Consider the following 27467-nt stretch of genomic DNA (forward strand, 5'->3'; position numbering starts at 1 on the left):
CTTTCAGCCAGTTCTTTCACTATCTTAGAATGCCCTTCCTCTCCCATTCCCTGGCCGTGTTTCGGTCCAGCTCAAGCTGCCATCCTTCATCCTGCTCTTCACCATCTCCAGGTGGAGAAGAGGACACAGCCAAACTAAGAGCTGAGTTGCTCTGCTCTTTCTTGGCTACCTGCATTTATTAGTAGCTGGTATAGGGATACTTTCCTTTAACAATGAACATATCTAGTGAAGCCCCTTTTCAGTAAATATCTTTAAAAGAATAAAATAGAAGTAGTGTTAAACTTTAGTTGGCCAGATTTGTTGTGCAGAGGCTTGAATAAGCTTCCTATGCTACAAATGTACAAATGGTCCTGATTTTTTGTGCCTGATAGTAAAATGCTGCCTGTTCTCTGGGAAACCACAGGGTTGCTGTTCCCCTTCCTCCTTTTCCAGATGTGCGTTCCGTTACAGGGCCAAACCTGGCGGAGTTTGTCTCTCAATCGGCACCAGGAGAACGAAATTATTCCACTTGGAGACTTCTTCCAGAGCCTACTTAGCCTCCCTCTCCCCTCCCTCTGATGTCCTATGCGTAGAAGACGGAGGGAGGGGGCATGCCAGCGTGAGCGTGGCTGAGGTTCCTCACCTGCTCCAGCTCCTTCTGTGGTCTGAACCTGCAGAACGGGGGGAGGGGCTTCCCGGGGCCAAGAGCCACTTGTCTCCCTTCAGGAATTGTGCCCACTTTCTGCTTCATCCCCTGTGGCTGCTGGGCATGAAGTTGAATAGGAGACAACCTACAACAAGGCTTTATAATTAGACTTTGCTGGAATATCTTCTGCAGCAAAGGGAAGAGAGCAAAAACTGGAGCAAAATTAACTTCATGACATGCAATGTCCTCTGGAGCCAATTTTGGGGATCCACTAATCCTGCTTATAATTGTATAAACACTGAACCCTATGCAAGGCCCTCATCTCTCCCCCAACCCCAAGTCACACTCCTGTGTCCATATAGCACCATGAACGAGCTTGTTTACAAGGTCACCTTCAGACATGCTCTGCGCTCTCTAAAACCCAGTCAAGATCCAGGAGATCTATGGGAGGAGGACTCACCATTTCACTTGCAGGTCCACAATATGCAAAGGTTGGTTAGTTTTAATCTAGGTTTGTTTGGGTTGGATCAGAATGTTCCCAAAGTGCTTTTTGTAAAAAGCAACTGGACTTTCTTCATTCCCCCCCCCTTTGAAATCATTTTGACAAACTTGAACATTGGGCACTATCTAATAAAATGAAATGCAATGGTGAAAAGAGTAAGGTTCTACATTTAGGCAACATAAATGGAATGCACAGGTACAGTATAGATGGTACCTTGCTCAGTAGTAGTAACTGTGAAAGGGATCTTGGAGTCCTAGTGGACAATCATTTAAATATGAACCAGCAGTGTGTAGCAGCTGCCAAAAAAGCCAACACAGTCCTAGGCTGCATCAACAGAGGGATAGAATCAAGATCACGTGAAGTATTGATGCCGCTTTATAATGCCTTGGTAAGGCCACACTTGGAATATTTTCATCCAGTTTTGGTCACCACGATGTAGAAAAGATGTGGAGACCCTAGAAAGAGTGCAGAGAAGAGCAACAGAGATGATTAGGGGACTGGAGACTAAAGCATATGAAGAACGGTTGCAGGAAATGGGTATGTCTACTTTAATAGAAAAAAGGACTAGGGGAGACATGATAGCAGTCTTCCAATATCTCAGGGGTTGCCCCAAAGAAGAGGGAGTCAAACTGTTCTCCAAGGCACCTGAGGACAGAACAAGAAGCAATGGGTGGAAACTAATCAAGGAGAGAAGCAACTTAGAACTGAGGAGAAACTTCCTGACAGTGAGAACAATTAATCAGTGGAACTGCTTGCCTCCAGAAGTTGTGAATGCCCCAACACTGGAAGTCTTTAAGAAGATGTTGGATAGCCATCTGTCTGAAACGGTATAGGGTTTCATGCCTAGGCAGGGGGTTGGACTAGAAGACCTCCAAGGTCCCTTCCAACTCTACTATTGTATTGTATTGTATTGTATTGTATTTTGCTTCTCATCCAAGAAGACATTTTTTGGATTAACTTGGCAGAACCAAAGTGAAATGTTTTCAAAAGGAAAAAAACCCACCAAAGTCCAGTTGCCTTTTATAAAAAGCACCTTTGGGGACAATCATGACTTGGGTGATTGAGAATCTTCACAAAAAGTTGCGTAACCCGATGTTGTTACGTCTGTGGGTGTTTAGTTCCTGGTTTAGTTTGCTGTTCAGTTACTGCCAGCCCAGGACAGATGGGTGGATGGATGATTTATTCATCTGGTTTCCCCAGCAGGCAATCCCCTGCACTCCTTAGTTCCAGTTGCTTCTCTCCTTTCCATCCATTGCTTCTTGTCTTGCTTTCTGGTGCTTTGGAGAGTAAGTTGATCCCCTCTTCTTTGTGGAAGCTCCTCAAATACTGGAATACTGCTGTCATGTCATTTCTGGTCCTTCTCTTCGTTCTTCACTGAGTGGCCTGATGCCAAGCACGGTAGGGCTGCACTAGCGGATGGGTCTGGAAGGGGCCATGTGCCTCCCGAAACAAAGTCCAAAGGGTCAAGGGCCTCCCACCGCAGGAGGGAGGATGGGAAGAGGAGCAAGAGGGAAGGAAGAAGGAAAGAAATGTGCCAGCATCCTACCCCTTAAGAAAGGAATCCTCCATTCAGTGAGAAACTAGGAAAGGTTTTCATGGCCAAGTTCATGCATCATGTGAAGCCATGTACAATCATGGTCTAATAAGCCACAATTGTGGGGCTTGCCTAATTATAGAACATTACTTATTTATTTATGAAACAAATGTATATGTGTATCTGGCCGCCCAACTCACCCACAGCTGATTCCATGCAGTTTACAACATTCAAAATCCACATTATAAAGACCCATAAACCCTCCCCACCCCCCACCCCCACGGCAGCAGCAATACAACCAAATCAATCACTTAATCTCCTCCGTCTCCAAATGGGGCCCTCATGCCCACCCACATACCCAGGTTTTAGGGTCTTTTGGAAAAGCAGAAGGGCGAGGGCCAATCGTATCTCGGAGGGATGTTGCTCCACAGAGGGGCCACTGCTGAGAAGGCCCATTTCTGTGGTCCCATCCCTGGCGAATGGGACTTGTGAACATGCCTTCCCCCTTCTGGTGGGCTGGGTGAATGTAATAGGGGGGAGGTGGGCCTTTGGAACCAAATCCTGCAAGTGATTGTCAAATGGCAGTGCCATCTTCTCAACGTGGCCCAGACGGGGCAGAGCTGGCTGCCTACGGCCCGTCCCTCGATCTGGATGGAGACACTTGGGCCGAGGTAGCCCTGTTGGGTGCCTGGTGGAAAATGGGCAGCAAAGCCCTCCCAAGGGACTCAGCACCTACCTGGGCAATGGGGTGGAGACCATGTCCAGCAGGCTTGGGGCTTCCTTGCCCCACGGGCAATCCAGGCGTGGAGGCTGGAGATCATTCAGGGGCCCCTTTTGGGGAGGCGAGGTGATGAGAGGCCCAGCTGGGCAGAGTTTCCAGCTGTCCCTTGGCTGAGTTGCTGCTTAGGGACAAAGTGAGAGGGGTTTTGGCATTTCAATTGACTGGGTAGCTAAGGGGCACAGGAGGGCTGCCAGTCTTCGCTGGCTTTTCCCCAGCAGCGGCTTTCTGGCATCCGCCCCCTTCTTTACACACAAAGGCTCCTCAGTGGAGGCCATGGGAGGGGCAGGCAGGGAGCTCAACCTCCCCCCCCCCCCCGGGTATCAAGCCCTGAGGCTGGGCAGCCCATGCCCTTGAATGGCCGCTGCCAGGAGAACTCAGCAGGCATGTGGCATTGTGCCCAGCGGGGACTCAGAATAACCGAGTTGGAAGGGACCTTGGAGGCCTTCTAGTCCAACCCTCTGCTCAAGCAGGAGACCCTAGACCATTTCAGACAAATGGCTGCCCCATCTCTTCTTGAAAACCTCCAGTGATGGAGCATTCACAGCTTCTGGTGGCAAGCTGTTCCACTGGTTAATTCTTCTGTCAGGAATTTGGTCCCTCTCCTTGATCTATGTCCATCCGTTACTTCTTGTCCTGCCTTCAGGGGCTTTGAGAATAGCTTGACTGCCTTTCCTTCGTGGCAGCCCCTCAAATATTGGGAGACCATTATGTCACTTCTCGTCCTTCTTCCCATTAAAGGAGATCCCCCCAATTCCTGCAAGGGTTCTTTGGATGTTTTAGCCTCCAGGCCCTCAATCTTCACCCTTGCTCTCCTCTCTGCTCTTTCCAGTCCCAACATGTGGTTTTTTTTACCTCATGGCAACCAAAACTGCTTGTATTATTGCAAGGCATTGTAAAGTGGTCTTAACACTTCACGTGATCTGTGTTGTGTCATCTGGTGTGTGTCAGGAAACATTCACACAATGGTGGTGGGGGGGGAACCTACATGGAACTTCTGCACAAGAGTTGAAGAATTTGCATTTGGGAGGAAAGTCTCAGCGTCCATCTTCCCCACATCCCCTCACAACCGGCATTTATATACACCTCGTGGATTCCCTCAGCTCTTCTGATTGGCTGAGGGCAGTTGCCTCATCACGCCCCTCGACTTTTGGCGGGCTTTCTCTGTCTCTGGGCAGATTTTCCCTCTCCTTCAAGGGGGCGTCCAGTGACGGTGCGGCGTTTTCTTTCTTTCTAGAAAGTTCCAGCAGCTTCTTGTGGGACCCTTAGAGGGAGAGCCACAAAGGGGCATCACGCAAAGGGGACTAGCCCCCGAGAGTAGGCACAGCCCTATCGGTCCCTGGAACCTTGTTGGGATCTTTGTGTGTGGAGGACGGCCAAGGGGGCCTCAGAGGCCTTCTAGTCCAACCCCCTGCTCAAGCAGGAAATCCTATACCATTTCAAACAAATGGCTGTCCAGTCTCTTCTTAAAAACCTCCCAGGGAAAGCCAAAGCGGTGTTGTTGTTAGAGGCTGTCCTCAACGTATGACCACAATTGGGCCCAGAATGTTTGTTGCTAACAAACGTTTGTTGAGAGTTTTGTCCCACTTTAGGGCCTTTTTTGCCACGGTTGTTAAGTGATTCACTGCCTTTGCTAAGCTAGTAACACAGTTGTTAAGTGAATCCAGCTTCTCCATTGACTTTATTTGTCAGAAAGTCATAAAAGGGGATTGCATGACCCCGGGACACTGTGACTGTCATAAATACGAGTCAGTTGCCAAACCTCTGAATTTTGATCACGTGACCATGGGGGGATCTCGCAACAGTCATAAATGTGAAAAATGGTTATCAATCACTTTTTCAATGTCGCTGTAACTTTGAACGGTCACTAAGTGAACTGTTGTAAGTCCAGGACTACCTGTAGTAGTAATAATAATAGTAACAACAACGGTGCATTGGAAGATCTGCAAGAAATACCATTTGCCTGCAAGCAAGAGCTGGTGGGACCATAAAACAGAGAAAGTGAAGACGCTAAGCTGCTCCGGGACTTTAGAATGTAAACAGAGAAGCACCTGCCACACAACACACCAGATTTAACAATTGTCAATGAGAAAGACAAAAAAAGTGTGGCTAGTGGATGTGGCGGTACTGAGAGGCAGCAGAATAGAAGGGAAAGAACTACGGGAGATCACAAAGACCTGCAAACGGAAATAGAACAACTGTGGGGAAAGAAAGCAAAGGCAGAGCCAATAGTCACAGGCGCCTTGGGTGCAATCCCGAAACATCTGGAGCACCACTTCAACACCATCGGCATCGACAAATTCACCCTCAGTCAATTGCAAAAGGCAACTTCACTCAAAATAGCTTACATCCTGTGACTTAACCCCTAACACCCCAAAACCTCCACATCTGCCTCTCCCAGATCTTTGGGAAGGTCTGGATAGGTGGATAAAAATGCCAACTCCAGTCTGAACATCTGGCTGACCGTGCAACCAACCATAATTGTCTCTCTCTTTCTCTCTCTCTCAGCCTAACCCACCTCACAGGGTTGTTGTGTGGAAAATGGAGGAAGACGTATTACATTTATTTGCTGCTTGAAGTAGTGTACTTATAAAGTAGTAACGGTGAGCTAAATAAATAAAATGTTATTAAATAATTAATACAGAACAACCTGGCACAAAGAGGTATGCCAGGGCTTGGCACATGTCATGAGCTCAGTGTTCGCCCTTCTGATTCTTCCTTTTTCAAGCAGGAGGGTTGCTCCTCTGCCTCCCCCCCCCCCGCCCTTTCCATCTATGAAATCTCTTGCTCTGAAGTTGTAGATCCAGGAGATATTAATAAGAATTTTATTAATAAGATTTTTTTTATTAATGTCTATTAATAAGACATTAATAAACAAGACTTGCAACTGGATGAGACCAAGGTATTTTACCCAGAATTATGAATCAGGAGACGTTTGTAACAGCGTCTAGGGCACCCCACTCCAAGCTGGTGTTCCTGCCCCTGCCCCACTGACTGCCCCATCCAAAGGGCCGCCTCCCCTCCGCTTCCCGGGCAGCTGTGCTCAGACTTGGCAAGGCAGCTCCAGAAAGGCTGAGAAGAGAGGAGAAACGAAGCGAAGCTGGCCTCTCATTAGCCGTCTGGTGCTGCCTCCCTCGGGGCACCGGCTGGCCCCTGATCTGGCCGGCCCGGCCCTCCTCTGGCTGCGCTGCGTGCCCCGCCTGTCAATGCCACCTTCGCCATTCGGTCCCGGCTCTGTGCAGCTGGCAACGTGGGATGGGCCGTGCCCACTCGCAGTTTCCTTGGGGAAAAGGTGGGAAGACGCTCCGTGTGTTTGTGGGTTGTTTAAAAAGGTCCCCACTAGCCTCTGGAGAGGGGCTCCCCCGTACAGCGCCCCGAGGGCCGCACGAGCCGCGCTCTCGGAGGGGGGCGGGCGGGGCGTCCTCGGGGGTGCCACTGCGGCCGCCGCTGCCGAGAGGCGACGCTGACCGACGGGGAAGCAAAGCAGGCAGCACGCTCGCCTCGGGCAGCGAAGAACCATTGCCGCCCTTGGCCGGAGCCCCGGACCCTCCGCGGGCAAAGCAATTCGGTCCAGCTGTGGAGAGAGAACCCCCCGGCCTCGCCCGCCCGCCCGCAGCCCCTCCCGCAGCCCGGCCTCGGAGACTCCGGGCGGGGGAAGGGGCGGAAGAGCCCTCCTCTATTCCAGGCCGAGGGGCGGCGGCGGGGCCGGGCTGGGCTGGGCATCTCCCTGCAGCTGGCCCGGGGGGGGGCTGCGTGGCGGCTCCGTGCGTGCACAGGTGCGGCGGCGAAGGTGCAGCTGCAGCCCCGAGCCAGCCCCGAGGCCCCTCCCCTCCTCCCTGGGAAGCCCCTCCCCTCCACGCGGGCGGAGCTCGGACCTCCGCTCTTCAAGGCCGGCCTCCGCTGCCCCGCGTGACTTGAGCCGGGAGCGGCTGGCACAGCTGGCAGCGGCGGCGGCGCTGGAGGAGCGGGGCTTCCGCGGGGCGGCCGAGGCAAGGCGAGGGCGGTTGCAGCCGGGTTGGGTCTCGGAGGCGAGGCGGGAGGCGGCGGGGAGCCCCGGGGGTCTTGGCGGCTGCTTGGAAACTCCTCCCCAGACCGTCTTGGGTCCGGGCTCGGTCCCGCTTCGAAGACCCCCTGCCTTGGGCGGGGGGCTGCTGGTGGTCTAGAAGACCTCTGGGGGTCCCTTCCTGTCCTAGTCTGGCCGAGCCTCCCCGCAGCGCCGCGGGGAGATGAAGCCAGCCGTCTCTTCTTCCTTAGCGCTGCTCCAGCCTCCCCACCGCCAACCTGCTGCTCTCCCGATGTGCGGGGCTTGGGGGCCGGACGCAGAAGCGGTCTGTCTGGGCAAGGCAGGACCCGGGGAGCCGCAGCTGGGAAACCTTCAAGGGCCGGAAGGGGTTTCTCGTGGGGATGCTGGAGGTTTGGGGGCCTTTGGGGGACCCTCCCCCCAGGCACCCGGAGGCCAGGCACTCCGTGAAAGGACTTACAACCTTTACATGCAGAGACCGGTCAAGGTTACAACGGCATTGGGGAAAAAGGAAGTTATGGCCGTTTTTCACACTTATGACTGTTGCAGCATCCCCATGGCCACGGGGTCAAAAACCGGATGCTTGGCCTCTGGTTCGTATTTATGACGACTGCTGCGTCCTGGGATCCCCTGATCCCCTTTTGCGACCTTCTGGCCAGCATAGTCGATGGGGGAACCCAGATTCACTTAACACCCGTGCTATTATCTTAACAACGGCAGCGATTCACTTAATGACTGGGAAGGAAGGTTGTAAAATGAAGTGAAACTCACTTAACCATGTCTCACTTAAGAACAGAAATCTGGGGCTCAGTTTCTGGGTGCAATTCAAGGTGCTAGTCCTCACTTTAAAACTCTACCTAGCACAGACACAGACCATATGTGGGATAGACGACTGATCCCTCCTCACCTTGTGCTCCATTGCTAAGATTATTTCTTCTCCTGATGCTTCTGAAGCAGCTGTGCTTCCTACAAAATAATAGAACCAGAGAGTTGGAAGGGACTTTGGAGGCCTTCTAGTCCAACCCCTTGCTCAAGAAGAAGAGACTATACCATTTCAAACAAAGGGTTGTCCAATCTCTTCTTAGAAGCCTCCAGTGTTGGAGCCCCCACAACTTCTGGAGGCAACTTCTGTTCCACTGGTTAATTGTTCTCACTGTTAGGAAGTTTCTCCTCAGTTCCAGGTTGCTTCTCTCCTTGGTTAGTTTCCATCCGTTGCTTCTTGTCCTGCCTTCTGGTGCTTTGGAGAAGAGATGGACCCCCCTCCAGCCCCTCAGATACTGGAGTTTGAGGTCCCTGCCAAGACAAGGGATCAGATGTGAGAAAGATGAATCAATGGATCAGCCTACCTCCTGAAGTTGTGGGGCTCCATCATGGAAGTTTTCAGGAAAAGATTGAACGGCCGTTTTGTCTGGGATGGAGTAAGTTCTCCTGCCTTGGCCAGGGGGGTTAGGCTAGAAGACCTCCAAGGTCCCTTCTGTTCCTAAGATTCTACAACTTCTATGTTACACATGTCAATTTGAAATTAGCATTGGACAACCATTTGTCTGGGATAACAGAATAACAGATGGCATCAGGGGGTCTGGTTTGGGCAGGGGGTTGGACTAGAAGACCTCCAAGGTCCCTTCCAGCCCTGGGACTTTATGTTGCATGCTGTAATTGGGATTCATCCACGATCTAATTTTGGAGGGGGTGCCGGACCTCGCAGGAATAACCGAGACCTGGTTGGGCCACGAGGGTGGTTTACCCCTCGTGGAAATGTGCCCGCCAGGTTATCGAGCATTTCACCAGCCTCGGGCCCAGGGAAGGGGCGGTGGGGTAGCAGTGATTATCCGGGAAGACTTAGAGCCGAGAGAGTTCACTGTGCCACAGACATCCGGGTGTGAGTCCCTTGTCGTGAGATGGGGCCCAGGGAGGCAGTTGGGCCTGCTGATAGTATACCTGGCTCCTCGCTATACGTCAGCGGCCCTACCTGAACTCCTCGAGCTGATCTCATCGGTGGCGGTTGAGACCCCCAAACTGTTAGTGATGGGGGATTTTAATCTGCCGTCGATGGGAGAAGCGTCTGAGGGGGTTCGGGAGTTCATGGCTTCCATGACAGCCATGGACCTGACCCAGTTAATTCAGGGGCCTACTCACGAGGGAGGCCACACGCTGGACCTTGTCTTTGTCTCTGGCCAATGGACGAGTGATCTGGGAATAGGGGATCTAGCTATTATTCCCCTGTCATGGTCGGATCACTCACTTCTCCGGCTTGACTTCCCTGGTGCTACCCCCCACCGCGAGGAGGCGGAACCGGAAGGCATTAGATGGTTCCGCCCCAAGCGCCTGATGGAACCAGATAGGTTCCAGACGGAGCTTGGGCCACCTCCTGTGGATCTGACCCGCCCTCGAGTAGAGGACCTGGTAGACGCATGGAACAGTGCGACTACCGGGGCCCTAGACCGGGTGGCGCCTTTGCGGCCTCTCCTACGGCGACGAACCACCCTGGCCCCTTGGTTTACTGAGGAGCTAAGGGTGATGAAACGCCACAAGAGACGCCTAGAGAGTCGTTGGAGATCCTCCCGTTCCGAATTTGACCGAGCACAGGCACGAGCCTATTTGAGGACGTACCTTGTGGCACTAAGAGCGGCCAAACGTCAATATTGTGCCGCTCTTATTGCGTCCGCAGATAACCGCCCTGCCGCCCTGTTTCGGGTGACTCGCTCCCTCTTGTTTGAGAGACCGCGGGAAGCCCCTTTACAGGGCAGAGCAGAGGAGTTTGGGAAATATCTACAGGACAAAGTCGCTCAAATCCGGATGGGATGGGCCCCTTCCAGTGGTCCAGTAGAGACGCCCGTGGCGAGTCTTGAGGGACCGCTTTGGGAGGAGTTTGACTCGGTTGCCATCGAGGATTTGGACAGGTTGCGTGGACGTCTGCGACCCACCACATGTTTATTGGACCCGTGTCCCTCCTGGCTTGTACTGGCATCCTGGGAGGTTACGCGCGACTGGCTCCTGGGCCTAGTGAACGCCTCGTTGGGTGAGGGATCTCTACCGGCCGCCTTGAAAGAGGCGGTGGTGAGGCCCCTGCTCAAGAAGCCTTCCCTGGACCCAACGGACCTAGCCAATTATCGTCCTGTCTCCAACCTTCCTTTCTTAGCGAAGGTTGTAGAGAATGTGGTGGTACAGCAGTTCCCACGTCACCTGGAGGAAAATGATTATCTAGACCCGCGCCAGTCCGGCTTCCGACCCGGGCACAGCACGGAGACGGCCTTGGTCGCATTGGTTGATGATCTCTGGAGGGCCAGAGATAGGGGTTGTTCCTCTATCCTGGTCCTATTAGATCACTCGGCGGCGTTCGATACCATCGACCATGGTATCCTGTTGCACCGGCTAGAGGGGCTGGGAGTCAGGGGCACCGTTTTACGGTGGTTTGGCTCCTACCTCTCTGACCGGACGCAACGTGTGTTGGCAGGGGAGCAGAGTTCGACCCGGAGGTCACTCACATGTGGAGTGCCACAGGGATCGGTGCTCTCGCCTCTCCTGTTCAACACATACATGAAACCGCTGGGCGAGATCATCCGTGGCTTTGGGGTGGGATATCATCTGTATGCTGATGATACTCAGCTATACATTTCCACCCCGAACCACCCCAATGAGGCCGTCGAAATGATGTCCCGGTGTTTGGAGGCCGTACGGGTCTGGATGGATGGCAACCGACTAAAACTCAACCCTTCCAAGACGGAGTGGCTGTGGCTTCCGGCCCCCCGGTTCAACCAGGTGCTTCCATCTCTGGCCATTGGGGGCGTGCAACTAGCCCCCATGGAACAGGTGCGCAATTTGGGCGTCCTCCTAGATGCCCGGCTGTCCATGGATGACCATGTAACAGCCGTGGCTAGGGGGGCGTTCCATCAGGTCCGCCTGATGCGCCAATTGCGCCCCTTATTGGACCGGGATGCCCTACGCACAGTCACCCATGCGCTAGTGACGTCTCGCCTGGACTACTGCAATGCTCTCTACATGGGGCTTCCCTTGAGATGCACTCGGAGACTACAGTTGGTCCAGAACGCGGCCGCGCGGGTGATTATGGGGAGGTCTAGATACTCCCCTGTAACACCTCTCCTGCGCGAGCTGCACTGGCTTCCTGTGGTCTACCGAGTGCGTTTCAAGGTTTTGATTATGATCTTTAAAGCGCTTCATGGCATAGGACCTAGTTACATGCAGGATCGCATCCTGCCCCACACATCCCTACGACCAATTCGCTCACACAGAGAGGGACTTCTCCGGGTGCCGTCCGCCAAACAGTGTCGGGGGGCGACATCCAGGAGCAGAGCCTTCTCTGTGATGGGCCCAGCCCTGTGGAATGACCTCCCCCGTGACATCAGGATTATTTCCGATCTCCGCTCCTTCCGTGTACAGTTGAAGACCCACCTCTTTCAATCATCCGGCCTGGCTCAACCGTAATCTTTTCATATTCCTCCTGACTGTCTTTTTTAAATTTTAAATTTTTATTGTATATTGGATTTTTTATTTGTTAATGGTTTTAATTTGTCTTAATGTTTTAATCTATTACCTCCTCCGTGCATGTATGTCTTTGTATATATGTATGTTTATATATGTCTTGGTGTACGCCGCCCCGAGTCCTGCCCGGAAAGGGAGCGGCTAATAAATCCAAATTTATTATTATTATTATTATTATGAGCAATTCCTTGGCTCCTCTTAAGGATCAGCGGCTTCCATTTTTCAAGAGGAGCTAAACCCATCACCTCCAAGGCTGACTACAACTCCCATCATGGCTATGCTGGGTGAGCTGTGCTGGGCGATGTAGTCTGACCCATCGGGTAGGGATCCCTGTTCTAGAACGTTCCTTCTTAGCCCCCATTGTCTCCTTGTTTTCCTCGGTCAAGTTCATTGTGGTTGCTGGTGATCTCATGTTGCTGCTTTAAAAACAAAAACAAACCCCCCAACCCATTTCTGGATCTCACCCAGCAGCTCTTCCAGTTCCCTGCTTGCTTCCTGAAATATCTGTTATTTTCTTTACGAGTCTGTTTCCTGGGGGCTTCCCCTATTTTGCCTGAGTCTTCCCTTCTCTTGCAGCCTTGGGCCTCCTGAAAGAGTCAACCTCAGGCTGAAGATCCTTCCGGCGAGAGTTGGATCAGAAATGCTCTTCTGATTGGAGAGCAGTGGAGCACGCTGTGGGCTGGACCCCCTGGACCCCCACTCAAGTTGGTGACCTTGTGGCTGGGACGGACTTCCTGCTTCCTTCCGGACAACATGGCAGCCGTGCCCCCTTCCTGGCTCCCCGTCCTCTGCTCCATGGGGCTGCTGCTGGCGTCCCTCGGGTCAGCCAACCAACAACCCCCCAACATCGTCCTGATTTTTGCAGACGACCTGGGCTTTGGAGATCTGGCCAGCTATGGCCACCCCACCTCTGCCACCCCCAACCTGGACAAGATGGCCACGGAGGGCCTGCGCTTCACGGACTTCTACAGCAGCAGCCCCGTCTGCAGCCCTTCCAGGTAGGGTGGTGTCCTTCTTCCCATAGTCCGCTCAGAAGAGCCTTTGGTCAAGACGGCTCAAGGCTGTCCGTGAGCTCTTGACCTCAGAGGCTGAGAGGGAAAAGGCATTGCGAGGTGTGCCGGACCTCTTGAGATGCCCCCTGCGCCCAGGGTGGAGACCTTCCAGCTCTTGGGTTCCCTGGGATCCGTCTCGGAGGATGATTGGACCTAACCATCCACAGGTAGATAGACTTGGATTTACGACCACAGTTGGGTTCTAAATTTCTGTTGCTAAGTGAGACAGTGAGACAGTGAGACAGTGAGTTTTGCCCCACTTTAAAACCTTTGACACCACCGTTTTTAAGTGGCTAAGTTACCGTATTTTTCAGAGTATAAGACGCACCAGGATTTTGAAGAGGTAAATTAAAAAAATAGTTTTTGCACTCTGCAGGCCTCCTAAACCCTCTGAACACCTCGGTTTTTGTGAAAAATGGGGCATGCAGAGAGAAAGACCTGCAAAGTGCTCCTGGGGAGGGCAAAAATGAGTGCAAAAACAGGCTGTTTTTTGCTCATTTTTGCCCTCCCCGGCCCCCAGGAGCACTTTGCAGGCCTCCCAAACCCTCTTCGTGTCCATTTTGGTGAAGTGGGCGGGGTTTCGTGAGACCAAAAATGCTCTATTCAGTGTATAAGATGCACCCAGATTTTCACCCTTTTTTGGGGTAAAAAGGTGCATCTTATACTCCAAAAATATGGTAGTTATATGGTTGCCAAGCAGATCTGGCTCCCCCACAGACTTTCCTTGTCTGAAGGTCGCTAAAGGGAATCACGTGATCCCAGGAGACTGCAACTGTCATAATATGAGTCAGTTGCCAAGCATCCAAATTTTGATCACGTGACCTTGGGGACGCTGCAAGGGTCGTCAGTGTGAGCAATGGTGTGGTGGCCTGTCGACCGCCAGCCCCTCCAGCAGCCGAATGAGAGGAGGAGGAGGAGGAGGAGGCGGCGTGGGAATCCAGGTCAGCATGAGGGCAACCCCAGAGCTCCGAGGGGGAAGAGGGAATGGAGCTGTCAGAGATAGAGACAGAGGCAGAGGCTTGGCTGTCCATCAGCCCCCAGGTCTGGAGGTGGCTGATGGGGAAGAAGAGGAACATTCAGTGTGTGACGCACAGATGTGCAAAAGGCAGAGGAGAGGAGAGCAGTGGAAATCTATGGGCTGGTTTTTGGAACGGAAGAGCCACTGCTGTTAGCGAAGCCCCACCCTAGCTCTAGGGATAAAAGGCAGGGGGTGGAGATGAATAGATGTGGCAGGCAGCTATTCATCTCCCTGCCGGATGGCCTTGTCAGCCTGCGTTGAGAGAGAGAAACTTTTTGCCGGGGCTTTTAATCAAGGAATCTTCTGAGTTCACTTCAGAGGGTTTGGCCGTGTTTGGGGAGCTGGCTCAGAACAAACGGCCCTATGTCACTTTTTTCAGTGCTGTTGCAGCTTTGAATGGTCCCTAAATGAATGGTGGTAAGTCAAGGACTCTCTGTGCCTCTGTTGCCCACTCCTGCCCTCTCTGCCTCTCTGCAGGGCAGGCCTCCTGACGGGACGCTTTCATACCCGTTCCGGCATCTATCCGGGCGTCTTTTATCCCGGCTCCCTGGGAGGCCTCCCGCTGGCCGAGGTGACGGTGGCCGAAGTGCTGAAGGAGCGCGGCTATGCCACGGCCATGGTTGGCAAGTGGCATCTGGGCCTGGGTCCCAAGGGCATGTTCCTGCCCACCAACCAAGGCTTTGACCACTTCTTGGGGGTGCCCTACTCGCACGACCAGGTGAGAAGCTGCAGGGGAGAGGCGGTGGGGACTGGCCTCTCCTCGGGTGGAAGAGAAGGGCTGGGCTTTCGTGACCCAGCGAGGGAACCTCATCAGTCCTGGTGGGAGGAGGGGGAGGGGGGCGGTGGGGTCCCTGTTGCCCTCTGAGCTGGGTTGCTTTCTTGCAGATGTTTCGTGACCCAACTAGGGAACATCATCCATGCTAGAAGGGAGGGGTTTTTCTTTTCTTCTTTTTTGAAAAGTTTTTTTTTATTTTTTTGTTCTCTACACACAGTTATAGGTATCCATTCACATAGTTATTATTCTTTTTTTTACATTCATCGTTCTTATATATTTGTCCTTCCATTCAGAGGGTTATAACATGACCGTTTGGGTTGCTTTGCTTACCATCCCTCGCCTGTTTTGACCTTCTTTTCCCTTTCTTTTCTCCTTCATTCTCTTCTTTCTTCCTTCCTCTCTCCTTTCCCTTCCTTTTCCCCTTTCCTCTCCCCTACTCTTCCTCTTCCCCTTCCTACCCTCTCTCATTCTCCCTTCCCTCTTCCTCTCCTCACCTCTACCTTCCTTCCCTCCTCTTCCTCTCATCTCATCTCCTCTCTTCCTTTCTTTTTCTATTGTTGTAGGCGTCTCTTCCGGGGCTTAATTTTTATTTTCTTGGGATGGTATTTCCGCAGACCCAGAAATAGTTGGATATCATTTCTTGTTCCCTTTCCTTCTCAAATCTATCCAAATTATGGGTTTTTTTTTCCCTGAAGGGAGGGGTTTGTCATGCAGCAAGGAGGGGAAAGGGGAAGAAGGAGAAGAGGAGGGAGGAGGAGGGGAGAGGGGGCGGTAGGGATGATTATACCTCTTGTGGCTGTGCATAGACTCCAGGCTCCTTCCCTCCTTGACTCCTCCTCCTCCTAGCCTGGCTGTCAGTTTCCCAATTGGGTGGGGGTGGGGTGGGGCTTGCTCAGAGGAGCGGGAGGGTCCATGTGGCTTGCAGGGAGGGCTCTGCTGCGTCCCTCCCCCTTCCTCACCCCTCCCGCCTCTTTCGCAGGGCCCCTGCCAGAACCTGACCTGTTTCCCACCCAGCACCCGGTGCTTTGGGGCCTGTGACCAGGGGGTGGTCCCCCTCCCCCTCTTCCTGAATGGGAGCATCGAGCAGCAACCAGTTTACTTCCCCCACCTGGAGGGCCACTACAACGCATTTGCGCGGGATTTCATCACGGCTTCTGCTCAGCGCCAGCAGCCTTTCTTCCTCTACTATGCCTCCCACGTGAGTCTCCTGGGCGGGGGGACGGAGGGGTGGGGGGCATGAGCAGGGTGGGGTGGGGTGGGGTGACCCCAGCCCATTTGTATACAGGCAGGTCTCAAGGTACGACCACAGTGGCGCCCAACATTTCTGTGGCTAAGCCAGACAGCTGCTAAGTGAATTCTGCACCATTCTACGACCTCGCTTGCCACCGTTGTTAAGTGAATCACTGCAGTCGTTAAGTTAGTGACATGGTCGTTAAATGAATCTGGTTTCCCCCTTGACTTCGCTTGTCAGAAGGCTGCCAAAGGGGACCATGTAACCCCGGGATGCTGCGGCCGTCATAAATATGAGCCCGTTGCCAAGCATCTGGATTTTGATCACGTGACGACGGAGAAGCTGCAACGGTCATAAGTGTGAAAGACGGACATGAGTCACACTTTTTCAGTGCCGTTGTAACTTTGAACTGTCATTAAATGAAGTGCTGTAAGTCCAGGATTACCTGGCGCATTGGAAGATCTGCAGAAAACACCGTTTGCCTGCAAGTGGGACCGTAGAACAGAGAGAGAGTCCCAGGAAACGAAGGCGCTAAACCGTCGTAAGTCAAGGACGACCTGCGGTCTCCATTCACCTGGAGGGCCCGATGGAAAGCGTGATGGCCTTTGGCCCTCGGGGTCCGGCAGAGGCCGCCTCACTTTTGGGGGGAGGTTGTTGCTACTTCTGTCTCTGCTCTTCCTCTCGCCTCCCTCTCACACCCACACCCACTGACACACCCACACCCACCCACACCCACACGTCCTGCGGAAGCCACAGCAAGAGCAAAGTCCTCCTGGGCTCCTTTCATCCGGCAGCTTCTCACGGGCCCCCCTGAGCAGGAAATGCCCTGCTGAAGGAAGCGGGGCTGGAGGTCTCCATCTCCCCACACTTTGCAATGCCACAAGCACCCCAGAATCTGCTTGGTGAGGCAGAGGCGGCCCTGGGCCTGGCACCAGTCGCTTAGGACAGTGATGCTCAATCCCCCCCCCTTTTTTATGGAGGGCCAAAATTGCGCACAACAATTCACTCCTCCCCGCCCACCTGCGCACACGCAAAACCCCCCCGCCGCCTTGCACACACGAACCCTCCTGAGGCTCCGGATGCTTTGCTGAAGTCTGGGGAGGGTGAAAACGCCCCTCCACCCCCAGCCCTCCGGAAGGGCAGAGGCTCAGGTGGCAGAGCTAACGGCTGGCATGGCACCGGTTCACCATCAGGGGCTTAGCATCCTTCGAAGTTACAAGTGGAACTGAAAAAGGGACTTAGGACCGTTTTTCACACTTATGACCCCTGCAGCCTCCCTGTGGTCACATGTGATCTAAATTCAGACGCTTGGCAGCCAACTCCCATTTATGACGGTTGCAGCTTCCCAGGGTCACTTTATCCTCTTTTGCGACCTTCTGATCAGCAAAGTCAAGGGATTCACTTAACAACCACATCCCTAGCTTAATAGCTGCAGTGATTCACTTAACATCGGTAGCAAGAAAGGTTGTAAAAAGTGGGTAAAGCCCACTTAACAACTGTCTCGCTTAGCAACATAAATTCCGGGCCTGCCATGCTCTGCTCCGGAGCTCCTTTGACGTTGCTGGGTGTGGAAAGCAGAAATCTCCTTACGTTCCTTCAGTTTTCCACACCAACGTAGAATCACAGCATAACAGAAGCTTCTCCCAGAACATTTCGGAGCCCTGTGGCTGTTTTTTATTCACTAAACATATTTGAAACCGTGATGTAGGGTATAAATCAATCAATCAGAATAGAGCTGGAAGGGAACTTGGAGGTCTTCTAGTCCAGCCCCCTGCTCAAACAGACCCTATGCCAGTGATGGCGAACCTTTTTTGGCTCGCGTGCCACAAGTGGGGGGAGCGCAGGGGGGTCGAGGGCGTGCGTGCCGCACCCATAATGCAACGCACGACCCCCCCAGTGCGCATGCCCCATTTTTACATTTTTTTTGCCCTCACCAGGCTCCAGAGGCTTTATAGGAGCCCGGGGAGGGCGAAAAGAGCCTCCCCCGCCCCCCCGGAGGCTTCAGGGACCGTCCGAGGCTTCCCTGATGCCTTCGGAGCGCTTAAAACGACCCTCTGAACAACCCAGAAGTCACTTCCGGTTTGCTCGGAGGATGGTTTTAAGCGTTCCGAAGGCTTCAGGGACCGTCTGGGGGGGCGGGGGAGGCTCTTTTCGCCCTCCCCAGGCTCCTATAAAGCCTCTGGAGCCTGGGGAAGGCGAAAGATAGCTTTTAAAAAGGTGAACTCAGCTGACAGGGTAGCGCCTCGCGTGCCCTGACAAATGGCTCTGCGTGCCACTTGTGGCACGCGTGCCATAGGTTCGCCATCACAGCCCTATGCCATTCCAGGCAAATGGTTGTCCAAAGACCTCCAGGGATGAAGCTCCCACAACCTCCGAAGGCAACTTCTGTTCCATGGGTTGATTGTTCTCACGGCCAGAAAATCCCTCCTTATTTCCAGGTTGAATCTCTCCTTGGTCACTTTTCATCCATTGTTCCTTTTCTCGCCTTTGGGTGCTTTGGAAAATAGCTTGACCCCCCCCCCCCCTCGTCCTCTCTGTGGCAGCCCCTCAAATACTGGGGCACTGCTATCGTGTCTCCCCTGGTTCTTCTTTTTCATTGGACCAGGCGTACCTAATTCCTGCAACCGTTCTTGATAGGTTTTAGCCTCCAGTCCCCAAATCATTTTTGAGGCTTTTCTGTTCATCCATCCATCCACCCACCCACCCACCCACCCACCCACCCACCCACCCAAATTCTATAGCTACTCTGGGAGGCTTTCAATATCGATGTCTATTGTTCCCTCTCCCCAGCATACCCATTATCCCCAGTTCGGGAGCGAAAACTACGCTGGGCGATCTGCTAGAGGACCTTTTGGGGACTCCCTCCTGGAGTTGGATGGAACCGTCGGCTTCCTCCTGCAGGCCTTGCAGGATGCCGGGGTACACAAAAACTCTCTGGTGTTTTTCACTTCCGACAATGGGTAAGTGTGTGCAGCCGGGGCCAGCCTTAGGGTCAGGAATGGAGGGAGGGCTGCAGTGGGGCGGTCAGTTTAGCATCAACGGTTGGCAAAGGCCAGGCCACCCTTGAGTGATGGACCCTGCTGCCACGAAAGTATCTCTACAGCGCTTGGGTGGATTCTCATAACACCAGAAAATCCAGTTTAGCTGAACCTCATGGCGGTTTCCCAGTTGTGCTTTTCCAAAAGGCAACTGGACTTCCTTGGGTTTTTTCCCCTTGAAAACATTTTGCTTCTCACCCAAGAAGCTTCTTCCGTTCTGGAGAAGTTCTTCCATTCTTCAGAATAGAAGAAGCTTCTTGGCTGAGAAGTGAAACCTTTTCAAGGAAAAAAAAAAACCCCAAGGAAGTCTAGTTGCCTTTTTGCAAACTTGAAAAACAAAACATTTTTAAAGAAATTGTGCACTAAAAAAAGAAGGCGAAGACCCCTATACATCTATCGCCTGTCCCCCTAGTTGAATACCAATAGATGCATGGCAACAATAACACTTTCCCCGCCCCTTGCGAAACAGGCCCAGAGTTTATATAAATGCAGGAGCCGTCAAACAGGTTTTCAATAATTGGGGATTAAAGCAAAACTGTTGATAAGCTGCTGACTTTTGAGAACTTGCTGAGGTTGCTAAAATTTCTCCTTTCTCATCTCTCGACAGTCCTGAGACGATGCGCGGTTCCCGAGGAGGAAATTCTGGCTTGCTCAAATGTGGGAAGGGGACGACCTACGAGGGGGGCATGAGGGAGCCAGCTGTGGCTTATTGGCCGGGTCGCATTGCGCCAGGTGAGCCAGTGGGGTGGGAGGAGCTCATCTGGCCAGGGGGCAGGGTCAGAGCGGGTGCTCCTTCCATGCGCCCCTCCCTGACTGCTTTCTTTTGGGGCCAGGGGTGACCCATGAGCTGGCCAGTTCCTTGGACATCCTGCCCACGCTGGCTGCGCTGGCTGGGGCGCGTCTCCCCAACGTCACGCTGGACGGATACGACCTGAGCCCCGTCCTCCTTGGGAAAGGAAAGGTAGGCAGCCTGGGGGCCGCGAGGGCCTGGCTTTCCATGCCCTGGATGTTCCCGGAGTCTCTCCATCCTCCAGGTGACGGTTGTCCCAAAGGGGCTCTCTCTTTTTTCCTTGGAAACATCTCGCTTCTCATCCAAGAAGCTTCTTCAGTTCTTCTGGGCTGTTTTCATGTCCCAACTAAGTAACGTCATGAGTGCTGGAAAGGAGGAGGAGACGGAGGGCCCTTGCCCTACAAGCTCTCTGAGCTTGGCTCCTTTCATGCAGACGTTTCATGACCCGACTACGTAACATCATCAGTGCTAGAAGGGAATGGGTTTTGTGGAGAGGAGGACTGGGGGGGGGGGTCCTGATGCTCTCTTGGTTGTTGACTTGCAGACCTTTCATTACCAAACTAGGTAACTTCATCAGGGCTAGGGTGACGTTGTCTTCTCCGCTTCTCCCAACAGAGCCCCCGTCAGACCATGTTCTTCTACCCACCAGCGCCTGATGAGCTGTTTGGGGTCTTTGCTGTCCGCTATGGAAAGTACAAAGCTCACTTCTTCACCAAAGGTTAGCCCTTCCTTCCTTCCTTTCTTAAATTTACCTGCTGGACGTCTCCTGGTCAAGGGGCTCTGGGTGCCTGACCTCATCCCAAAAGCAGACGTTGAAAACGGGACATCAACATGAACAGAGATGAATGAAGTTTAAAGACAGAATACCGGGGGGGGGGAAGGGGGGGAGTGAGAAGTTCTTCCTGTTCTACCAACTAGCCCCAGCATGGGATGCCCCCAGGGGGACCCCAGGCCAGTTTGCAGGGCCGGGTTTTAAGGCCCTTCTGGAAGGCCAGGAGGGTGGGGGAGGTCCCCCTTCGAGGGGCATGGGATCCCAGCGGGAGGGAGCCACAGCAGGAAAGGCCCTTCTCCTGGAAGCCATCAGCAGGGATTCCTTGACCGGGGCTGGTGGTGGTGTCTGCAGGAGGTCTCTTCGGTCGGAACCAGTGGGGCAGGCCAATGCCTTTGGGGCAAGACGGTTCCTCAGATCCCTGGGACCCCTGCCACAAGGGGCTTTCAAGGTCTCAGCCAAGCCCTTGAATTGGACCCGGAAGCAAACTGGCAACCGGTTCTTTGCTGCCTGCCTAAAGTGTTGGGAGGAGACGAAGATGCTGAGATAGAGATGGAGAGATGGGCAAGCAGAAGAGGCAGAGAGAGAGAGAGGGAAAGATGGGTAGATAGGTACACTATCTCTCTCATCTCCTCCCATCTCCTCCCTTTCTTTCCCCTCTCTCTCCTCTCTTCTCCTCCCTTTCTCTCCCCCCCTCTCATCCTTCTCTCTCCCCTCCCTCGTCCCTCTTTCATCTCCCTCTCCCCCCCTCTCTCATTATTTATCCCCATCCTCCCTCTGGGTGGTTTCCAACATTAGAAAGATAAAGACGTCCCAAGGCCCCCCATGCACCACAAAAGGAGCACCACCCAAGCAGCCTCCTCTCTCTCTTTCCAATCTCCAGGAGCCTTCAGCAGTGCCGCGACCCCTGACCAGGCCTGCTTCAGTGCTCTCACCCCCCATGAGCCCCCCCTGCTCTTCGACCTGGAGATGGACCCTGCGGAGAACTACAACCTCCTGCCAGCCGGGGCCCACAAGCCCCAAATTCTGAGGGTCCTTAAGGAGGCCCGCCTGCTGAAAGCGGCCTTCGACCAGGACATGATGTTCGGGGAAAGCCAGTTGGCCTTGGGGATCGACCCCTCGCTTGAACCGTGCTGCAGCCCCCAGTGCAGCCCCAAGCCCTCCTGCTGCCACTGTGGCCCTTAGCCCCCTCCCCCCCATCCTTCCTTCCTCGCACACCCCACCCGTAACCCACCTCTTCCTCTTCTTCCCCTGGACGGGAGAGCAGCTTCGGTATGGCCCACTCCCAAGGAGGCTTTGCAATTATGTTTTAATCGGGGGAGGAAACCAATCCCCCCCCCCTTTGCTTTCCGAATCAGGCAGGTCCCGTGATGCTGAGCAGCCGTTTCTGCTGGGTGCCGAGTCTCAGCCGGGGGGGGGGGGCGGTGGATGTCCTGCAGCTGCTGCCCTTCTGCCTTGAAACCCCCAACGCCCCAGGACCGAAGGGAAGGCATTCCGCTCTCCCCCCTCAAAGGCTATGGGGGGACGGAGGCTGAAGGGATTGGCCTCGCAATCCGGCTTTTGTGTTGTGGGGACCAGAACTGGAGGCAGCATTTCAAGCAGTGGGGGGTTCTTACTGGTTTGGACCAGTTTGGCCGAACCGGAAGTGCTTTGGCAGCCGGGTTGCTGGAACCGGTAGCAAACCAGGCCGGCCACGCCCACGAACCGGTTCCCCGGTCTCTTCTGCCGCCGCAACATGTTTCTGCGCATGCGCAGAACAGTTTTCAGTCAACTGCGCCTGTGCAGCAACGCACAGCCTCTGCACGCAAAACGCCCTCCCAGCGAACTGGTAGTAAAGCGGTTGGGAAGCCCCACTGATTCCACGGGTGGCCTTAACCAGAGCGGTGCAAAGTAGCTGCAACTGTTCTCCTGTGGGTGCAGCCCAGGCTCCCCTTGGCCTTTCTGGCCGCTGCAGCACACGGCCGGCTCCTGCTTAAGCAGCGGCCCAGCTCTCAGGCTGAGTTCGGCAAGGATCCCTAGCCAGGATCCCTCTTTGGGAGGTGAGGATGAGGCCAGGGAGCATCCGGAGCCCCAGGGGCAACTCCCACTCGGGGGGAAAGGGAGCCCGGGGGAGGCACGAAATCAGGAAACTCTGCATTTGGAAGCCGCCTCAGCTCTCACCCCCCCTGCCCCCCCTGCAATCTGCAGCCAATGCCGTTTCTCCTTGCCAGGCGGTTGTGCAGCCCCATCAAGCTGGAGAGAGAATAATAACGAAGCAACTGAGTTGGAAGGGGCCTTGGAGGTCTTCTAGTCCAGCAGACCCTAAACCAGTGATAGCTAGCCTTTTTTGTCGTGTGCCAAAGGCATGTGCACGGACACCCATAATGCAGTGTGTGCGCGATCCCCCCATGCTCCCCCAACCCCCATGCATGTGCCCTGCCCCCCTCAGCCATTTTTGGCTTCCAGGTTGTTGCAGGGAGCCTTCCAGGCCCAAAATGGGCAATGGGGGGGGCACACAAGGGCCCAAAATGCAATGCCCCCCCGCCCCCTGTTCATTGCGCAGGTGCCATCCCCTTCATGCACCCTGTCCCCCACGCATGCGCAGAAGAGGCCCAAAGACCACTTGGCTGGCGGGAGGCATGCACGCACGGACGCACGGTGGGGCTGGGCTGGGGGGGACGGCTGTCGTGCCAGCAGGGAGGGCTGTGCAGCCCCCCTGTGGCCCATGGTTCTCCATCACAGCCCGAAACCATTCCAGACAAGTGGTGGTCCACGCTCTCCTTGAAAGCCTCCAGGGACGGAGCCCCCGCAGGGGTCTTGGGATGCAGAGATGGTTGAGGCTGCCGTGTTGCTTCCTGGGCTCTGGTGTTGCAGAAGGTCGTTCCCCCTGCCGTGGGGGCGATCGCCTGTTGCTCGGGTGGAGGATGCGGGTGGGGGCTCATTCTCCGTGAGGGTGGGGGTTGGTCTCCGAAGGTTCCCTTATCAGCCTTCCAAGGGAGGCACCCACCGAAAGAAAGCAGAACTCCAGGCAGGCGATTCCCTCAAAGGCTTTATTGGATGCATCCTTATGGCACAACTGGCCAAAGCCGACTCTGAGAGTTCCCAGGACTTTCGCCTAATGACAAAGTAAAAGTTTCCCCCTCCCCCCCCAGGTCACTGCTGTCCAATCCAGTGGCTGGCCGGTTGCTTGGTTACTTGGCTCCTCCCCTGGCCAGCCCCCTGTGAGAATGCCCTTGGTTCCCACAGGAAAGCTTTATTGTTTTGGCTACAAAAACCCATCTCGCTATTTCCTTCCTCCCATCGTTGTGGCCTCAGCCAGGTGCCCTTCCAGGTTGGCCGTAACCTCTCTAGCGGCGTTGAAGGGAGGTCAGTGTTGGTGTTGTTCTGCTTGTAAGGGCTTCGTGTGGTCAGTAGACCTTGTGATGGGAAGGACGTGCCAGGTGAGGGTCTTGTGAGGGATCTTGTGTGGATCATGTCATGGAAGGAGCTCCTTCCCTTGGGTGAGCATGTCCTGTTTCTTAACTGGGTCAGGTATGTGACGGCCCTTCTTCAGTCCTTCGCTCAGTGGGATCTCATAGCAAGGCCTCTTGGTTCATTCTTGATAGGATTTGATTTGGGGTTTTGCTGGCTCTAGAGATGGATCATCTCACCTTCACCACACCTACTGACCACACGAAGCCACTCTAAGCAGGAGAAGAGGACAGAGTTCCCCTCAACTCCACTGAAGGCGTCGCCTAGCCTGGTGATAAGACGTTCAGAAACCCCCCACAAGCTCAGAGAAGGAACTTCCACCCTCCCCTTTTCCCCTCTCCCCCACCCCTAGGAGCCTTTCCCAAAACCTCTAGGGTTATATCTAAGAAAAGCACTTTTAAAAAGCCCCAATGGAGACTCCAGGCACGGACATCTGTGACGTGGGGTTTCTAACGCCTTCCTTCAAAGTTCGTAAAATGCTAATCATTTAATTTGAAATTTAATTTTAATTTTTTAAAGATACTTTTATACTGTGGACATTATGACAAAGAGAATGTGTGATTTTCCTGCATTTGGAAAATAAATTCTTGATTTCTTAAATATGCAAAATGTTTTTTTTTTGTTCAGATACTTGTGTTAGGACGGCTCTCTTAGCGACCGTTCAAGCAAGGTTATGATGGACCCTCCCCAGAAAGTACTATAGATCCAGATTCAAAGTCCCAGCGGCTGCTCCCCCCCCTGAGCTGAGGGATCCCATTTGGGGGGCTCCGAAGTGGCCTCTCTGGCTGCTTGCGTAACACGGCTGCGATGGATTATTTTGCTCTGCTTGTCTGAAGGTCGCAAAAGGGGACCACGTGACCCCCAGGACACTGCAACGGTCATAAAGATGAGTCAGTTGCCAGCTTCCGAATTTTGATCATTTGACCATGGGGTTGTAGCGACAGTCGTAAGTGTGAAAAAATGGTCAGGTCATTTTTTTCCCGTGCTGTTATAACTTTGAATGGTCACTAAGTGAGCTTGGTAAGCCAAGGACGACGTATGCAGGTGAAGTAGCATTTCCTCCAATTTAAAATCCTCGATGATCTCAGCTGGTGGACTCTGTAGAGCAGGCCTGTCAAAACCTGGGAACTGTTAAGACTTGTGGACTTCAACTCCCAGAATTCCCGGAGTTAAAGTCCACAAGTCTTAAAAGTTCCCAAGTTTGGACACCCCTGCTGCAGAGGAAGATCTTTTAGCAAGAGTCACTCCCCCCCCCCCAGCAAAGGTATTCCAGCTTCTAGAACAGTGGTGGCGAACCTTTTAGAGACCAAGTGCCCAAATTTCAACACAAAACCCACTTATTTATCGCAAAGTGCCAAGATGGCAATTAAACCTGAATACTGAGGTTCTTTCCCCCCCTCCCCCGGAGAAACGTGATGGAGCTGGGCTGGGGCGACGGCACACGTGCCCACGGAGGGCTCTGAGTGCCACCTCTGGCATGCGTGGCAGAGATTCTCCACCACTGTTCTGGAACGTCTATTGCAGGAGGTTTCAAACATGGTGACTTTAAGAGTTGTGGACTTCAACTCCCAGAGTTCCCCAGTCAGCCTCGCTCTATTGTGTGTAGACATTCCACCAGCTTTGCCATGACCACCAGCCATCCTCTAAGCAGTTCTTTGGAGCCACCATTATGGCAGGTGCTGTGTGAACGCAAGGCAGGGTTGACTTCGCGCAAGGAGTTCTTCCCAGGCTGAAGGCCACGAGTCTTTGGGCCAGGAGTGGTTGAGTGGCCCGTTCCTTCCAGCCTGCGCTCATGAACCAGGGCCAGACCCGTCTCCTAGCAACTCAGAAGGAGAACCCACTGATGTCGACATCTCACTGCTGTGGCAAGGCTTGAACAATGGGGAACAGATGCCAGGAGCCATAGCTGGGGATGGAGACCCAGCCAGGGCTGCTCCTCCTGCCAGTCGTGGTCTTGTTGCAGTTGTGGGGGACACAGGGCTACAATCCGGAGAGTGAGTAGGGTCTGGAGGAGGAGGAGGAGGAGAAAAGGAGGAGGAGGAGGAGGAGGAGGAGGAGGAGGAGGAGGAGGAGGAGAAAGGAGGAGAAGCATAAGTAGAAAGAGGAGGAGGAGGAGGAGGAGGAGGAGGAGGAGGAGGAGGAGGAAGAGGAGGAGAAAGGAGGAGAAGCATAAGTAGAAAGAGGAGGAGGAGGAGGAGGAGGAGGAGGAAGAGGAGGAGAAAGGAGGAGAAGCATAAGTAGAAAGAGGAGGAGGAGGAGGAGGAGGAGGAGGAGGAGGAAGAGGAAGAGGAGGAGAAAGGAGGAGAAGCATAAGTAGAAAGAGGAGGAGGAGGAGGAGGAGGAGGAGGAGGAGGAGGAGGAGGAGGAGGAGGAGGAGGAGGAGGAGGAGGAGGAGGAGGAGAAAAAAGAGAAAAAGGTGGTGGAGGAGGAGGGTATCCCTGTTGAGGCCCACACTGTTGACTGCCCAGTAGGGTCCTGTTTTAAGCCCACCTGGGACTTCTCAATATCCTTGGGACACAGGTCATTGCCCAGTTGTGGGAACTGGGGAGAACTAAGGAGGACTCACCTGATCTAACCATCCTCTGAAGCCATGAAAAGACCAAACGTGACAATTTTGTGCCCAGATTGTCTCAGTGCCCAGAGAAGCCATGCTGCTGCTTGAGGGACCCTTAAATGCAGCTCAGGTTAATTATCTGATTAAGTCCAGTTGTTACTTTTAATTCCAGATCCAGAGTTCAGGTTTGCTATCTCTAGCAACCACAGGGGCCGGGGGCTGTGCATCACCCACCCCGAGGCCTTCGCAGATGCTTTGAAAAACACCGCTCACCTCTCCTTCTATAAATGCTGAGAGCAGCGATGGGACTAATGCAGCAGGGAAAGCCCCATCCATGTGTCCTTTCTCCCAAACCCTTGAGGAATTATCTCTGAATAAATCGTAATAATTCAGAGCCATTCAGAGTTGTTGGATACCAGATGGGCAGCAAAATAAATTTCCTAATAAAATCATAATAATAACTTCTGCAACTTCCCATAAGAAGCATAAAAGCCACAGGAAACAGAAGAGACAAAAATACAAATACATCCAGATGTGGATTCAATGGACAGCCTGCTCTGCTCCAATCTCCTGGAAATGGAGAAGGGCTAAAAACTCTGTTGAGAGCACACCATGCATGTCAGGAAAGTTTTCAGTGGCTCAGCCAGAAATTAACCACTGGACATGATGTAAGAAGCAGGCATTCCCAATCACAATGGAATGCTTAGTAAAGACTCATCCCATTTCTAAGTAAGTGGCTCAGCAGATAGTGGCCCTCCAGCTCCATCTGCCTACGACTCCCAGCAGCCCCAGACAGCTTGGCCAGTGAAAGGAATGCTGGGAACTGTAGT

At 53.5% G+C, this 27467-nt stretch overlaps 2 protein-coding genes across 3 annotated transcripts in view; both read left to right on the plus strand.

Annotated features, from left to right (window-relative positions):
* Positions 1-27467, plus strand: part of LOC309394511 (nucleoside diphosphate kinase 6-like) — a 435625-nt gene that overhangs the window by 323053 nt on the left and 85105 nt on the right. The gene's annotated exons all lie outside the window — the stretch shown is intronic.
* ARSA (arylsulfatase A) lies at positions 6630-24692 on the plus strand. 2 transcript variants are annotated; one of them, XM_081957751.1, is made up of 9 exons: positions 6630-6731; positions 12537-12958; positions 14508-14748; positions 15785-16003; positions 18827-18996; positions 19682-19806; positions 19908-20035; positions 20480-20582; positions 21517-24692. In XM_081957751.1, exons 2-9 carry the CDS (start codon positions 12714-12716, stop codon positions 21816-21818), a joined length of 1533 nt encoding a protein of 510 aa, XP_081813877.1. In that variant the 5' UTR covers positions 6630-6731; positions 12537-12713; the 3' UTR covers positions 21819-24692. The 2 variants fall into 2 exon arrangements, with proteins under 2 accessions (XP_081813877.1, XP_081813876.1); XM_081957750.1 differs by lacking the exon at positions 6630-6731 and adding an exon at positions 7365-7428.

Source organism: Natrix helvetica (genome assembly GCF_964273705.1).
Source record: "Natrix helvetica genome assembly, chromosome: 6".
Taxonomy (NCBI): domain Eukaryota; kingdom Metazoa; phylum Chordata; class Lepidosauria; order Squamata; family Natricidae; genus Natrix; species Natrix helvetica.

Coding starts and splice junctions, on each gene's coding strand:
- ARSA (XM_081957751.1), top strand. CDS start 12,714: ATGGCAGCCGTGCCCCCTTCCTGGCTCCCCGTCCTCTGCTCCATGGGG. Junction 12,959..14,507: donor CCCGTCTGCAGCCCTTCCAG/GTAGGGTGGTGT, acceptor GCCTCTCTGCAG/GGCAGGCCTCCTGACGGGAC. Junction 18,997..19,681: donor TTTTTCACTTCCGACAATGG/GTAAGTGTGTGC, acceptor ATCTCTCGACAG/TCCTGAGACGATGCGCGGTT.